At 47.1% G+C, this 12,688-nt stretch overlaps 1 protein-coding gene and 1 long non-coding RNA gene across 3 annotated transcripts; both read left to right on the plus strand.

Annotated features, from left to right (window-relative positions):
* Positions 1-2,183: 2,183 nt before the first annotated feature.
* Positions 2,184-4,674, plus strand: LOC116788400. The gene is made up of 3 exons (XR_004357623.1): positions 2,184-2,283; positions 3,280-3,448; positions 4,459-4,674. It is a non-coding gene; the product is annotated as an uncharacterized LOC116788400 (long non-coding RNA).
* A 1,925-nt stretch (positions 4,675-6,599) lies between these two features.
* C6H11orf96 (chromosome 6 C11orf96 homolog) lies at positions 6,600-7,744 on the plus strand. Of its 2 annotated transcripts, none has more exons than XM_032692257.1 (2): positions 6,600-6,740; positions 6,773-7,744. In XM_032692257.1, the coding sequence occupies exon 2, from the start codon at positions 6,993-6,995 to the stop codon at positions 7,353-7,355; it is 363 nt and encodes a 120-aa protein (XP_032548148.1). In that variant the 5' UTR covers positions 6,600-6,740; positions 6,773-6,992; the 3' UTR covers positions 7,356-7,744. The 2 variants fall into 2 exon arrangements, with proteins under 2 accessions (XP_032548148.1, XP_032548149.1); XM_032692258.1 differs by having other exon boundaries at positions 6,652-6,754; positions 6,789-7,744.
* The last annotated feature ends 4,944 nt before the right edge of the window (positions 7,745-12,688 follow it).

Consider the following 12,688-nt stretch of genomic DNA (forward strand, 5'->3'; position numbering starts at 1 on the left):
AGAGCAAGGAGAGCGATGGAGTGAGGGAGTGCAGGTTGGATGCAGAACGTGGCAACTTGGTGCTGCAGCAGCCTGAGCACTGGCTGCTTCTCTGTAACTTCCCTATATTTTGAACTGATCATTTTTTCCTTTGGTGACCTCACCAGTTATCTCCTGGCTTCACATCCCTTGCAGAGACTAAAGTGACTCTATTTTACATTAGAAAAGCTGCTTCCTAGTGTTAAACAGAGCATTCCTCACCTTTGAGCGCTATGGGCTTTCATCTGATGGGGTGAGGTTACACTTTTTTTTCTTTCTGCCTGTCAGCAGTAGCACACCACTCTGGCTCCCCTCTGCAAGGCAGGGCTTCAGTTGCTGAACCATCACTCAGCAATTTACTACTGTGGTTGTTGGAATTTTTGTCCAAAGTCGCCAAAAGGTTTAGAGACTGAGTAAAAAAAGTCTCCAGGATTAGGTTACTTGAAGTCTGATAGTTCAGTTGTCAAGAAACTTCTGTTTTAATCTCTAGACTTTAATTGATTTCTTTCTTGATTGCTTACAAATAGGCTTAAAAGGAGAGGAAAAAATTAAATTAATTCTGCTGAAATATGTTGGTGCTCTGCAGTGATTTTAGTTGCAGAAGAAAATGGAAGATAAAATCCATCAGAAGTGCGAAGATCTGATTTATGGTACTGACTTAAGATTTTTAGTCTTGACTCATGTAGGGAAGATTTTCCTTTTGCCCAGCCTCCAAAGCATCTAGAGCCTATGTGACCATGATCTCTGCTGGTCAGGCCTCCTCTGCTAGTTTTGAGATGTGTGGTCAGTTTTGTCCAAATCTGAGAGAGGATGGGAAGTCTCAGAAATAATTCAATTTCTTCAGCTCTTGCAAAACTCAGCAGTTGGGTACAGAAGAGAAACCAAGACAAGCACTCTGTACTCTTGACAGGTATGGGTTAGGCTGAGGATCCCTGGCAAGGAGTGGGAGAGTCCTCCTCTCCTTACTGTCTTGCTGGTAGTATTTCTCCTCCTTTAGCTGACACACTGCCCAGGAGGCAGCACAGCATGCCTGGCCATCAGCAGTGTCCCAGCCACCAGCTGGAGTGTGGACCATGTGGAAGGTTGGAAACTCTGAGGGTTCATCAGCAATGTTCTCCCCTGCACACAAAAAGGGTTTTTATTTTTCCTAAACTTCTTAAATAATTTTGTGGGACAAAACATTTCTTCCAGATTTTGAACTTGGGACAGAAAGCACTGGACTAGAAATACTTATTTCTGCGCTGCTTAATGGATAGTATCACAGTAGCAGCTAGACACGGTAATACATCAACAGTTAAAGAAGGTTAGAGGTTAATTTTACTCCAAGTGGCAGCAGCTTTAACCAGCAGAAATATTCAAAGCAGTTAGTCACCTAATTTGTTTAAAGTATAGTTTCATTCTTTGAAGAGCTGAGTTTTCTGCAGTCACTTGTCTCCAGTTGTCTGAACCGCACTTTTATCTTGTATCCTTGTAGCACCCTGTCCTGATACATTAGTAACAGTGCTGGGAAAAGCTACCATCCCTCCTGATGCCTGTCGGGCCAAACAAGGGAAATTTAATGTAGCAATTTTTTTCAGGGAATACTTTGCAGCTCTCTTTCAAAACAAAGAGTTTTGTTACTACATTTCCTGTTAGTGGTGTGGTGACAGCCAAATGCTGTTAACTTGTGAGGTGCTACTGAAACACACTGACTTTTCACTTCAGCTATCACTTTACAGTTAAAACAGTTCTGTATAGAGAATAAAATAATACATTTCTGTGAGAAGCATTAATACATTCAAACATTTAGTTAGTACTTTGTCTGAATGGCATTGGGCAGAAGCTTTATGGGATTTGTTGCAGCTTGTAAAAAGTCAGGCAAGACTGAAACTGAGATATCTGAGGGGGTAGGAGCTTTGAATACACATACTTTGTATTAACTGTGTTGCATCATGAGCTTTTCACAAGAACTGATGAGTGTTTGTCACAACCTACAGTCGTAGGATGGGTATGTCCTCATCTTTCAGTGCTGGCTGCTGAGCCGGAAGGAAATGGTCCCACTCCCAGATCTGGTCACAGGTGAGTCCCCAGCTGGTGAGAGGCACCGTCAGGGATGGGGAACACCGTGGTGTCCCTGTGCAAGGAAGCATTGCTGAGCTGGTGGGTCTGGGTCTGCTAAAATTGTGGTGGCTGGAACTGAGGAAGAGGGAACAGGAAACACTGCAGAGACAGGGAAGAGGAGGAGCTGGGCTTCAAGGATGGGCTGAGGAGGATCATGCCATGAAGGTATCTGTAAAGAGAAAAAGTTGGGAATCAATAACCTGGCTGAATTTCCTACTCATTACTTTAGGCTAATTTGGAAAGAAATTTTTCAGCTAAAATGGCCAAGGTACATATAAAAATTAGACATATAAAAAAGAGAAGAACCTTTTAAAATGTTATTTTGTCCAGAGCATTATCTTGAAACTTCAATAAGTGGCAAGATGATACCATTTCTGTGTCAGACTGCCTAGGGAGATGTAAAAATCCTTCCATGCACCTGTAGTTCGTGCGTTAAAACATCCAGTTTGAAACATCCCTCAGAGAACTTGCCCATCCTAGCAAATCCCTGGTACACTGGGAAGAGCTTTTACATGGAAGTAGCTTTAGTAGAAATAATTTTTCACAAGCTGCCTGCACAGATCCCAGCAGGGACCTGAGCCTCCTGCTGTCACTCACGGGTGCCTTGCTGAATGTATCTTCTCTCCAAGATATGGTAAGTGCTGTCAGGGAGTTTTCTCACCCCTTATTACCCGAGGCTTCCCCCTCATCCCATGCTGTAGGGCACAAAAATCATGGTGCTCAGGGTGTGAAGGAGAGCCCTGGCCTGCAGGAGGCTGGAAGTAGAATGTGCTGCAGAACAAGCCAAATCTTGTCTTGCCTACGGAAATTTCCAATCCTGCAGCTGAGGCCCTGCCAACAGCTGCCTGCTGCAGAGGGGAGACAGGCTTATTCCTCATCTGTGCTACTGGCTGCAGGGCTCCCCATGGCTGCCCCCAAATGCTGCCAGGCAGGATGGCTCTCTACATAGCCCAGGGAATGCAAGGTGCAATTTCAAGTTTAAATCAAATGTGCATGTGTGCATGCAGAGAAAGAGACAGGAAGACTCACCTTCTGCTTTTAGAGGTAGTTTGTATTGGCTACCTGTTTATTTGGTGTGTCCTTTCCAGTTTGTAAGCCAGTATCTGTTAGACTGCAGTTATCTGAATGTTTTTATTACTATTTTAAAAATGGTTGTTTCAGGGTGTGAAATGTAGTGGAGAGGGAACAGCAACTCCTTCCTATGTCCTGACGGAAATGAGTTCAATGAGTAGGATGTTGAGTGGAGATGTGCACAGCAAGGTGTGATGGCACAGCAGCATGGCTGGAAATGCCACCTGCCAGGACAGCAAGAGGCAGCTTTTACTCTCAAGTGTGTTTTGAGGATACTTGAAACCTGTGTGCTGGGGATGGACTAAAGCATCCTGCTGGGAAGCAGCTTATGCTGCTGGCTCTCAAGGGGCCCCATCAACTCTGACAGCAGGATTTTGGGACACAAACTGTGGTGTTCAGGGTATTCACACTGGGATTGCCCAGCTACAGGTGGTTATCTCCCTCTATCCTCTTTTTAATCTTTCCTTTCCCTTCTGTGGCATTCAATCTGATAGCCAGCAAGAGGAATAATAATTAATAGGCTGTGTGTGTGTTTTCTATCATCACATTGTTAAATGAACAAACAGATGACAAACTAATTTCCATACTGCTGTTTCAGCAGTGTTACTTGTTTCTTCTCCTATGAAACTGGAGTTCGAACTTCACAAGGCCCCAAACACACATTTGAATTGTTCTTAGCTGTGAGTAAAGATTCCCTCCAGCCCCTGTGCAGTGTGCTGGTGTACAAAGTGACTTCAACACTGTACTATGCAGGATCTGATGATCCATGTGGCAGAGAGTGTCTGTAATCTATACCATGCGGTCACATTTCAATACCGGGAGCCACTGAGATTAAAGTCATGATTTAAACCACTGGAGTAAATATAGTTTTTACATTAGCGTGTTGCAGATCTAACTTGGGGGATTATGTCACAGGATATTTTTTCTGAATTGTCTCAAATAAAATCTTCAAGGGCTCCCGGCTATTACCATGGTGATCTTGCTCCAACTCAGCACCGAAATTTCCCAGAGCATTTTATAATCATATTTGTGAGGGATTAAATGTTTGCTCTACTTGAGTTTGCCTTCATACTGAACTTTCTGCAGGAAACCAGAGAGGCAGTTGGGATTGGGGACACGTGTTGAATTTCAGATATCAAGTCAACCAGCCTTTTTTCGGCTGAACTTTGGATCCTTTTGGGCTGCAGCAGATTAAATTTACCTTGCTTCAAATGAATGTGAGATGCTTTTCTGACAGAACAAGGCTCCTGTGTCATCTCATTTCTGCAGGATAGACATACTCAGCCCCAGAAGGCCTCCAAACTGGTCATCAGGCTTGTCTTCTTGGAGAGCTGTACTGAGGAAACAGTTTGGCCTTCACAGTGCTGCAGAATCAAGTTGTGAGGAATTAAAGCAGTTGTAAATGGAACTCTTTGAGAGAAGGTTATTGTATGGCAGCAGGGCTGTATGGGCTAAATTTAACCATTAAAATCAACAGCAAAAACACAGCCTTCTGCAAGCTGGAATGATTCAATTTGACCAAAAAGAAAATTATTCCCTTATTAAGCTAATTGTATCTCCCAACAAAAAGGCTTCAAACTGAACCTGGCCCTAAAGCTGCCTTGGGGAGCCAGGAAGCCAAGAGATTGTAGACAGGTATTTCATAAAGCCAAGTCTCTTAATGTTTCTTTTACACTGGAAAGGGGCAAAGCAGCCAGCCTTCTGGAAACACACTAGCGAGTGCTTCTGTTCTCTTCTCTCCTTAAACTGTATTCTTGTTTCATTTTATCCCATTTGAGACAGGGCTGTAATTTACAGGGATTTGTTTCCAGTGCAGGTCCCAAAACATTGCCACTGCTAAGGCAGTTTGAAAAAAGGAAGGACCAGTCCCAAGCCTTACCCAAAGACAACGTTGAGACTTTCTGATGGTGAACTCACGAAAATAAGGCCATTTTTGTGTGCTTGACTATGGCACAGAATGTGTATGCTGTATGTAATCTTTTGGGGTTTTTTCAGAGCATTTGTCTTTCTTGGCACAAACAACATATTTTATGGCAAAACTTGCACTGTCTGCAGCTTGGTCATAGGACCCAGGGCTGCTGGAGTAAGTGTGCGTAGATCCCTCTGTGGGCTAACTGGTACTGGCAATGCCCCGAGTACCTCCACGCTGCAGTGCTGTGGTGTGTGTGCAACTGAACACTGACTGACTGCTCGCCAAACCCCAGGGCCCTGAGTGTGTTGTCCTTGTCCCCTTGGCAGCACAGACCAGGATTTCTGATAACGTTGCTAAGCCTCTACTTCCTTCCCAGTTCCTAACCAAGCTTCAAAAATATCCTCGAGTGGGTGAAGCTATCCTGGAGAATGTTTTTATAGGAATAGTCTAACATTAGCCCTGAAGAGGGGACAGACTTACCATTTCAGGCTCTTCCTCCTTCATACTTTTCTACTCTGCTTCCATCTGGGTCCTTTCCTATTCCCATCAAATATTTTTCTTATGTTGTTGGGTTTTTCCATCACTGAGAGTCCTTGGCACACACAGCTTTAGAGTGTGGTTCCAGCCGTCGCTAATTTGCAAGCCTTTGTTTCAGCTCAGTAATACTTGTAGGCCATTTTCTGTCTGAGAATCTGATTCTGCATCCTATTGAAGAAGAGAGTCCACAGGGGAATGGAAAATGTTAAGATCCCATCTAAAAGGAAAAAAATGGAATCACACTGAAGCAGGTGTTTAAGCTGTGTTAGAGGTGGCAGAATTGGGAACAAGATCCCAGAGTCCTGCTTAACTCTCAGCAGCTGATGTATCTTGCTTGGGACCATCCTGTGTGATCTCTGTAGTTTAGATCTGGGTCACTGTGCCATTAGGGTATTCAGATTTGGGCTTGACTTGGGGATTCCTTTAACCATGGGTATGTTACTCTGACGTTGGTGATCAGCTGAAAGCTGATGTGATGAGTCTGTTGGTACTCTTTCACAGCCATAGAAGTCATGGTATTGATTAAAAACAAAACAAAACAGCTGCGAGGTGAGATGCAGAAAGCTGAACTACCGCCGTGGATGTCCGGGAACCAGCTGAAGCTCCACTGGGCGTCGCGAGGCAGGAGAGGGATGCCCTGGGGAGAGGGGTCCGGAGCAGGCGGCGGCGCCCGGGGGAGAGGAGAGAGCGTAGCCTCGGGCAGAGGAGGGAATGGGAAGGGGAGATAGGATGGAGCGCGAAGGCTCCTCCGGCGGCTCCCCCGCTTCCAGGGGACGCGGCGGGCGGGGGCGGCGGCGCGGGAACAGCGGTGCGGGGACACGTCAGGCAGGAGGGAGCGCCGGGCTGGCCGCGAGTGGGCTCCGCTGCCGTCTGGGCGTGCTGCCGTGTGAGCATGCTACTGTCTGAGCATGCTCCCGCGGGGCACCGCCGGCTATATAACATTGCCGAGCCCCGGCGGCAGCGGCAGCGGCTCCGCTGAGGCACCCGGGGAACATCGCACTGCGCCTCTGCATCGCCCCGCACCGCGCCTCTTGGCATCGTTCGCTCCGCACCGGACGGTACCGCACCGCGCGTCTCGGCACCGCGCGTCTCGGCACCGCGCATCTCGGCACCGCGCTCCGCTCCGCACCGCACTCCGCTCCGCACCGCACTCCGTATCTCACTGCACAGCACTCCGCTGCCCACCGCACCTCTCCGGACAGCCCTGCTCCGCGCGGTACCGCACCGCTCCGCGGGGCCCGTCCCTGCCCGGCCACCGCTGCCCACCGGAGCCCCGGCGCCCGGCACGGCCGAGGCAGCGAGCCCCGCTCCGCCGGCCCCGGCCCCCGCGGCGGGCGCTCCCGCGGGCGGCAGGATGGCCGCGAAGCCGGCCGAGCTGATGGGCATCTGCTCCAGCTACCAGGCGGTGATGCCCCACTTCGTGTGTGTGGCCGAGGAGTTCCCGCCGCCCGCCCGCCCCGCCAGGGCCCCCAGGGGCAAACTGCGGCGGCCGCGGCAGTCGCGCTTCAAGACGCAGCCCGTGACTTTCGACGAGATCCAGGAGGTCGAGGAGGAGGGGGTGTCCCCTATGGAGGAGGAGAAGGCCAAGAAGTCTTTCCTGCAGTCGCTGGAGTGTCTGCGGCGGAGCACCCAGAACCTCAGTATCCAGCGGGACCGCCTGGGCAGCTGCCGCCTCCGCAACAGCCTCGACTCCAGCGACTCCGACTCGGCCCTCTGAGGGCAGCGGGGGCCGGCGGGACCCCGCCTGGCTCGGCGGGACCTGGCGGGACGCGGCCGGCGGCGGCGGCACGGACTGGTCTGCAGGGAGCTGCCCCGCCGCAGGCCCAAGAGCGCCCGAAGCGGGCGGCCGCGTTGGGATGTTTTCTAAGAAAGCGCTTGTACCTTCGTTTCTATTTGATTGTACGAAACTCTCCATTTAAAAGACAAAAAAAAAAAATCTTTTCTATTCGTTAGAAGAAATTAGCTGGTTTAGATGCATTGAGCTGCTGGACTTTATATTTATTTTTGCATTTTAACTGTTGACTGCATTAATTTAATATGTTTCTACCTGAATGTCTGTTATCATTTCCATAAAAGAGTAATAAAATCCGATATATTTGCACAGTACTTATCGGGCTGTCCTTGTTTGGGTGATCCAACTGTCCTCGTTCAGCTGCCTTTCCCCTTTGTAGGCTAAAGGCATTTAAATGCTGTCGGTAGCTAGTAGGGAATCATCAGTGCTTTCCTCGGGGATGCTGCTCAGAGTGGTTTTACAGTCTGTACTGTCAGGTATAAGCTGCTGAGACAAAAATCAAGTTAGACGGATTTTAGAGAACTTTTTTTCTTCTTTGAGATCTTTGTGTTAACCTGAATTGATGGTTAAGGAGTGTTTGTAACTGGTTGTGTCTGAGAACCTTAATGCAACTGGGCAAGCCTCCTGCATTCACAGAAGTGCATATATACTTTCTGTTCTCATCCAAGTTGTTTTTGTCTCTTCTCCCCTTCCCCTTCTGAATTATTTAGTGCTGCAGGTTTAGTAATTGGGTAGAATGTGATTTTATTTACTAGAGCAAGCGGTACTATGTGGTCATGCTTCTCTTGGAGTTAAAAAGCATAGGGATTTTCATTTGTTATAGGACTGAAGTTTCTGTGAGGCTTCTGCGTGTGTATGCATGTGTGCAGGTGCATGTAAGATTTTCTCTGTCTATGGCGTATGTGCTGAGGAGCATCTGAAGCTCTCTGCAGAATGAAAAGCAGATTCCTGGCCTGAAAATATTCTCACTGTATTTTTTCCATTCTCTTGAAATATTCTTGTGCTAATAGTGTGATCCCCTGGGAGCATCTTCCTGCAGGGCAAGCCTCTGGCAGTTAGCAGGTATTAGATGATACTGAGCTGTAGCCTCTAACTAATATTTCTCTGGTATGATTTTCTGGGGAGTTACATCTTTTATGTCCTGACTTGAAGCGCAATCATACTGATCAAAAGAGAGAGGTAAGGGCTGGAGCAGAGGGAAGAAGATGGACATGGTGCAGGAGAACTGGATGCCTAGTTAGGACTGCAACCACAGAGTTGTACCCTCTGGGCACTGAAAAAAGCAGATGACCTGAGCAAGGAACCCGGTGGTGGCTGCCAGCTCTGGCACAACTGAAACCTGTCTCTCTCTGGTTTAAAGCTGAAAAAAATCAGAGGGCATGGGGGGTGGCTTGGTTTTGAACAAGTCCTTCACCAACTACAGGAAGAATTTTAAAGCTCCCTTGCAGTAGGAGAGCCATCTGACCTCCAGCACCAGGGGAGGGTTGTGCACGGAATTCAGCAGGTAAGGAAACAGATCTGGACTCTGACTCAACCTCCTTGTAAAAAAAGCATTAAATTACCCTATCTGTCTTCCGGTATGCAGTCTGTGAAAAACAGCTTGTCTCCCTTTGCCGTTAGACTGTGATGATTATTTTCTCCGTAGATGCAGTACATATATACACAGTATCTATGCACAAAGCAAAGCAACTTGACCTCCAGAACAGCTTTCAGTCAGACAGGCAAACTGGAATCAGTAAGACATAATCAATTACCAGCAGCTGGGCTTATTTTCCTCAACAAATTCCCAATGTTGTTACAATTTGGGAGTTTTGGGTTTGTGAAAGGGTTTGCAACATCTTTGGGAACATTTAGCCATGTGCCTAAATGTTGCATAATGTATGCAGTGAGCTAATGAGCTCCATAAGATTTCCAGAGGTTGTATAGCGTCTTTTCCATACTGCAGGTTCTAGGCTACTTTTCAATCTCCTTTTGCTTTCACCTCTGGTACAAATCCCTTTGTGACACACAAAGTGTGTCGTAGCTTCAAGAGGCTGTGAGTGCATGATCCTTGGCCACGCTCATCGCTCCTGTTCAGCATCTGGGATTACTAGCCCTTCCCATCCCTGCTTCATCCTGCAGCTGTGGTACCACCACACAGGAGGCACAGGAGGCTGTGCTGCACCAGCCAGCAGTGGAGCATTGGATGCTCGCTTCCTAGAAGGGGGAAAATACCCCTGCTTCAAGAGAAAAATGTGGGTGTTAACACAGAGGACAAAGAGGACTTGAGAATTTTTTGTAGCATAATCTTTGGAGAAAATGGCATATTCCAGTCGTTAGGCTGAATAAATAAGTTTCTCTTCAACTGTTCTTTGTTAACATTTTTCTTCTCCATCTTGCAGTGAATAACATGGGAGATGCCAGTGCTAAATATAGGCTAGTGTTTATCTTCCAAACAGTTACAATCAAGGCAAAAGGTTGAAAAGCCAGGGTGATTTAGCTCTGTCCTGGATAGGCCTTCCTGAATACAGCTGGAAAAATAAACCTCCCTTCCAGTCTTCCTGTGCTGCTAATTTTGAAGGTTTCTCTTGCAGTGTTTTTTAGTGTCATGACTATCATGGCTATCTGTCCTGTAAGGATTTCAGGAAGACCTGTTAATTTCCCTTTAGTGAGGGTAATGACTGTATCAAAGAGTTCTGAGTCTATCACCCACTCCCTAGGCTTGAGATGTGGGTTATACATTTCCCTTCATCAATTCACAGCTTAAAAGCATCCAACAGATGCCACTTACAGTGATGCTCAGCATGGCAGTGAGTAGGCACAAGCATTCCATGTCTGCACAGGAAGGAGCTGGGAGCCAATCGCTCATGGTGCAGCAGGAGGTGTCTCAGGGTAGAGGGGAGACTGAGCATCCCAGGGGTTTCTTCAGCACTATTTTCCAAGTTACAGGAAATTGCACAGCAAATTTGTCTTTAATGGGACTGTCTTTTATTCTTGTATCACTTCATGTGTAAATCATTCTGTCCTCTGTGGCAGGAGGATCATCCAGTCAGTAAAAGCTTGAACTTGAAAGCAATTTTTTTACTCTCTTTCTGTTTTGTGTCCAGTCGCCTTCAAACCTGTCAGCATTTCTCCCCTGTGCTTGTGTTGAAATGCTGTGTTAGTGTAAAGCTGATCATGCTGGTGTGGTGGATCTGTACCTCTCCACCTTACTTGGCCTGACCAGTGTAGAGGGGATCTGAACAGTGTAGTATTGTTGCTCTACTGGCATCAGGGAAAAAAAATGCTCTTTGTACATCTTATGGACAAGGTTTTTCTGCTCTTTTTGAAAACATTTTAGCTAAATTTAACTCAGTAATTCATGGAGGATTTCTGGGTGCAATTTAGTGTCCACTTCAAGAGGCTGAGGACAGTCTTCTTTCCTAGCTGTGTGTGCCCCATTTCTGCTCTTGGATAACTTCTCTTACCCCTGAGTTTCCAGGGATTCACTGGGGACACCTTGGAGTGGAGCTGTTATCAGGAACAAATATGACAAGGTGCTTGCAATTCCTGCAAGTTTCTGTGCTGGGATCCTGAAAATGCATTTGCTTTAGGAACTGGTTAATGATATCTCCTGACCTTTACCTGTGCTGTGGGTCTGATTCTGCAGCAGCACAGTGGACGGACTGTGGGACACTGCTGTGGGTAAGAAGCACCACACAACTGTTGTTACCTAACCTCCTAAGTGACAGCAGACCCATGGGACAAAACACAAACTCAGGCATCTATTTAACTGTCAGGCTGACAGTGAACAAATTGCAGTGTAAAAGGGACTGATGGGTGAGCTCCAGCAAATCTGATTGCTGTGGTTTCTCAAATGTCAGCAGTGCCAGCCATTTGCTGGCTGCCCTCCATGAGGTTGTGGCTCCCTGGTACTGTTCATAGACCTCAGCCTCCATGGATCCCGGTCTTATGTGCAGGCTTTTGAGATACCACCAGAGAGATCAGCATGGTTCTCCAGGCTGCGGCTAGGCTTGTTTAAACCTCAGCTCCCATGGCATGGCTCAGCCTGAGCTGTCTTTTTTACATGGGACTTGCATTTCTGTGGGGGAAAAAAACCTTGGGGAGGTGTAAATAGTCTGAAATCCCTGTGCAGAGCTCAGACTGGTAGTGCAGCGATGGTGCCCCGGATTTGCAGTTTGACTTTTCACAGCCATCTTAAATAGAGCGTGCAAGCTGTGTACAGTGCTTCAGCAAGGCTGGCTCCTAACTGTAGAGGTATTTTTTATGCTGTAAAGATGCAAGATTACATCCTGAGCAGAAAATAATCAGGTGTCCAGTAATAACACAAACAAGAGTATCTCCCCTTCTCCTGAAGTAGGAGGCCATTGCAGAGTACAGGGAGGTCACCATCTCAACCCTCCAGGCTTTATCAACAAGTAGTACATGGTCTTTCACTTCCCCTTGAGTAGCCACCTGAAGTCAGGTGATTGAATTTGGAGGACTTAATTAACTGTGGGAAGGAATTAATTTCCAAGCAGCATCTTACCACATGTATGCATGTATGTGTCCCTGTGCCTGGTCTGTCTAGTCTAGAGTGAGTGCTGCTAACATTAGAGCAGCCCAACCCCTGACTGTAGAACAAAGCACCTCCAGATATTTAATTGACAGTGTAATTACTTTAACTGGTACCAGGGGAGAAGGAAATACTTCCTGCAAAGCCAATAACTGTGGAGTCAGAGTCATGTAATGGTGTCTCGTGCCAGAGCATCAGCTTTGGGGCTATTAAATGTGTGAACTTAGTAATTATGCATTTATGACTCCTGTGTTGGCAAATGCCATGGTATGTTATAAATAGCTTAGGGACAGATCCTGATTTTGGCTGCACTGGTGTCAGATTGGCTTTGGTCCAGCTGTAGTCTGGAGTTGATCTGGATTTGCTCCTTGTGCATTCATACAGTTTGCTGATGTTGCTGAGCATGTTTCTGGACTGGCTTGAAATGTTCAAGACACTTCTTCCCTGCTGCATCATGCCCAGAATACTCTGAAGCTTCACACAACCTTACACAACTTCAACCATCCTTGTGCTCTGGAAGCAGAGTGGCTGATATATGTCCGCTTGGCTGGGACATCTATTCCCTGCTCCCAGATGGAGCAGGAGCCAGCAGCAATGATGGGGAGAGGCTGGGGCGACTGGAGTAAGAGGGGAGGGACCTTTCCTCTGTCTCCTCTGTGAGTCCATACATTAGTATGGCACATATTAATGACACTGCAGAAGACTTTCTTCAAAACCAAACCAA

The sequence above is a fragment of the Chiroxiphia lanceolata genome, chromosome 6, assembly GCF_009829145.1.
Source record: "Chiroxiphia lanceolata isolate bChiLan1 chromosome 6, bChiLan1.pri, whole genome shotgun sequence".
NCBI lineage: Eukaryota > Metazoa > Chordata > Aves > Passeriformes > Pipridae > Chiroxiphia > Chiroxiphia lanceolata.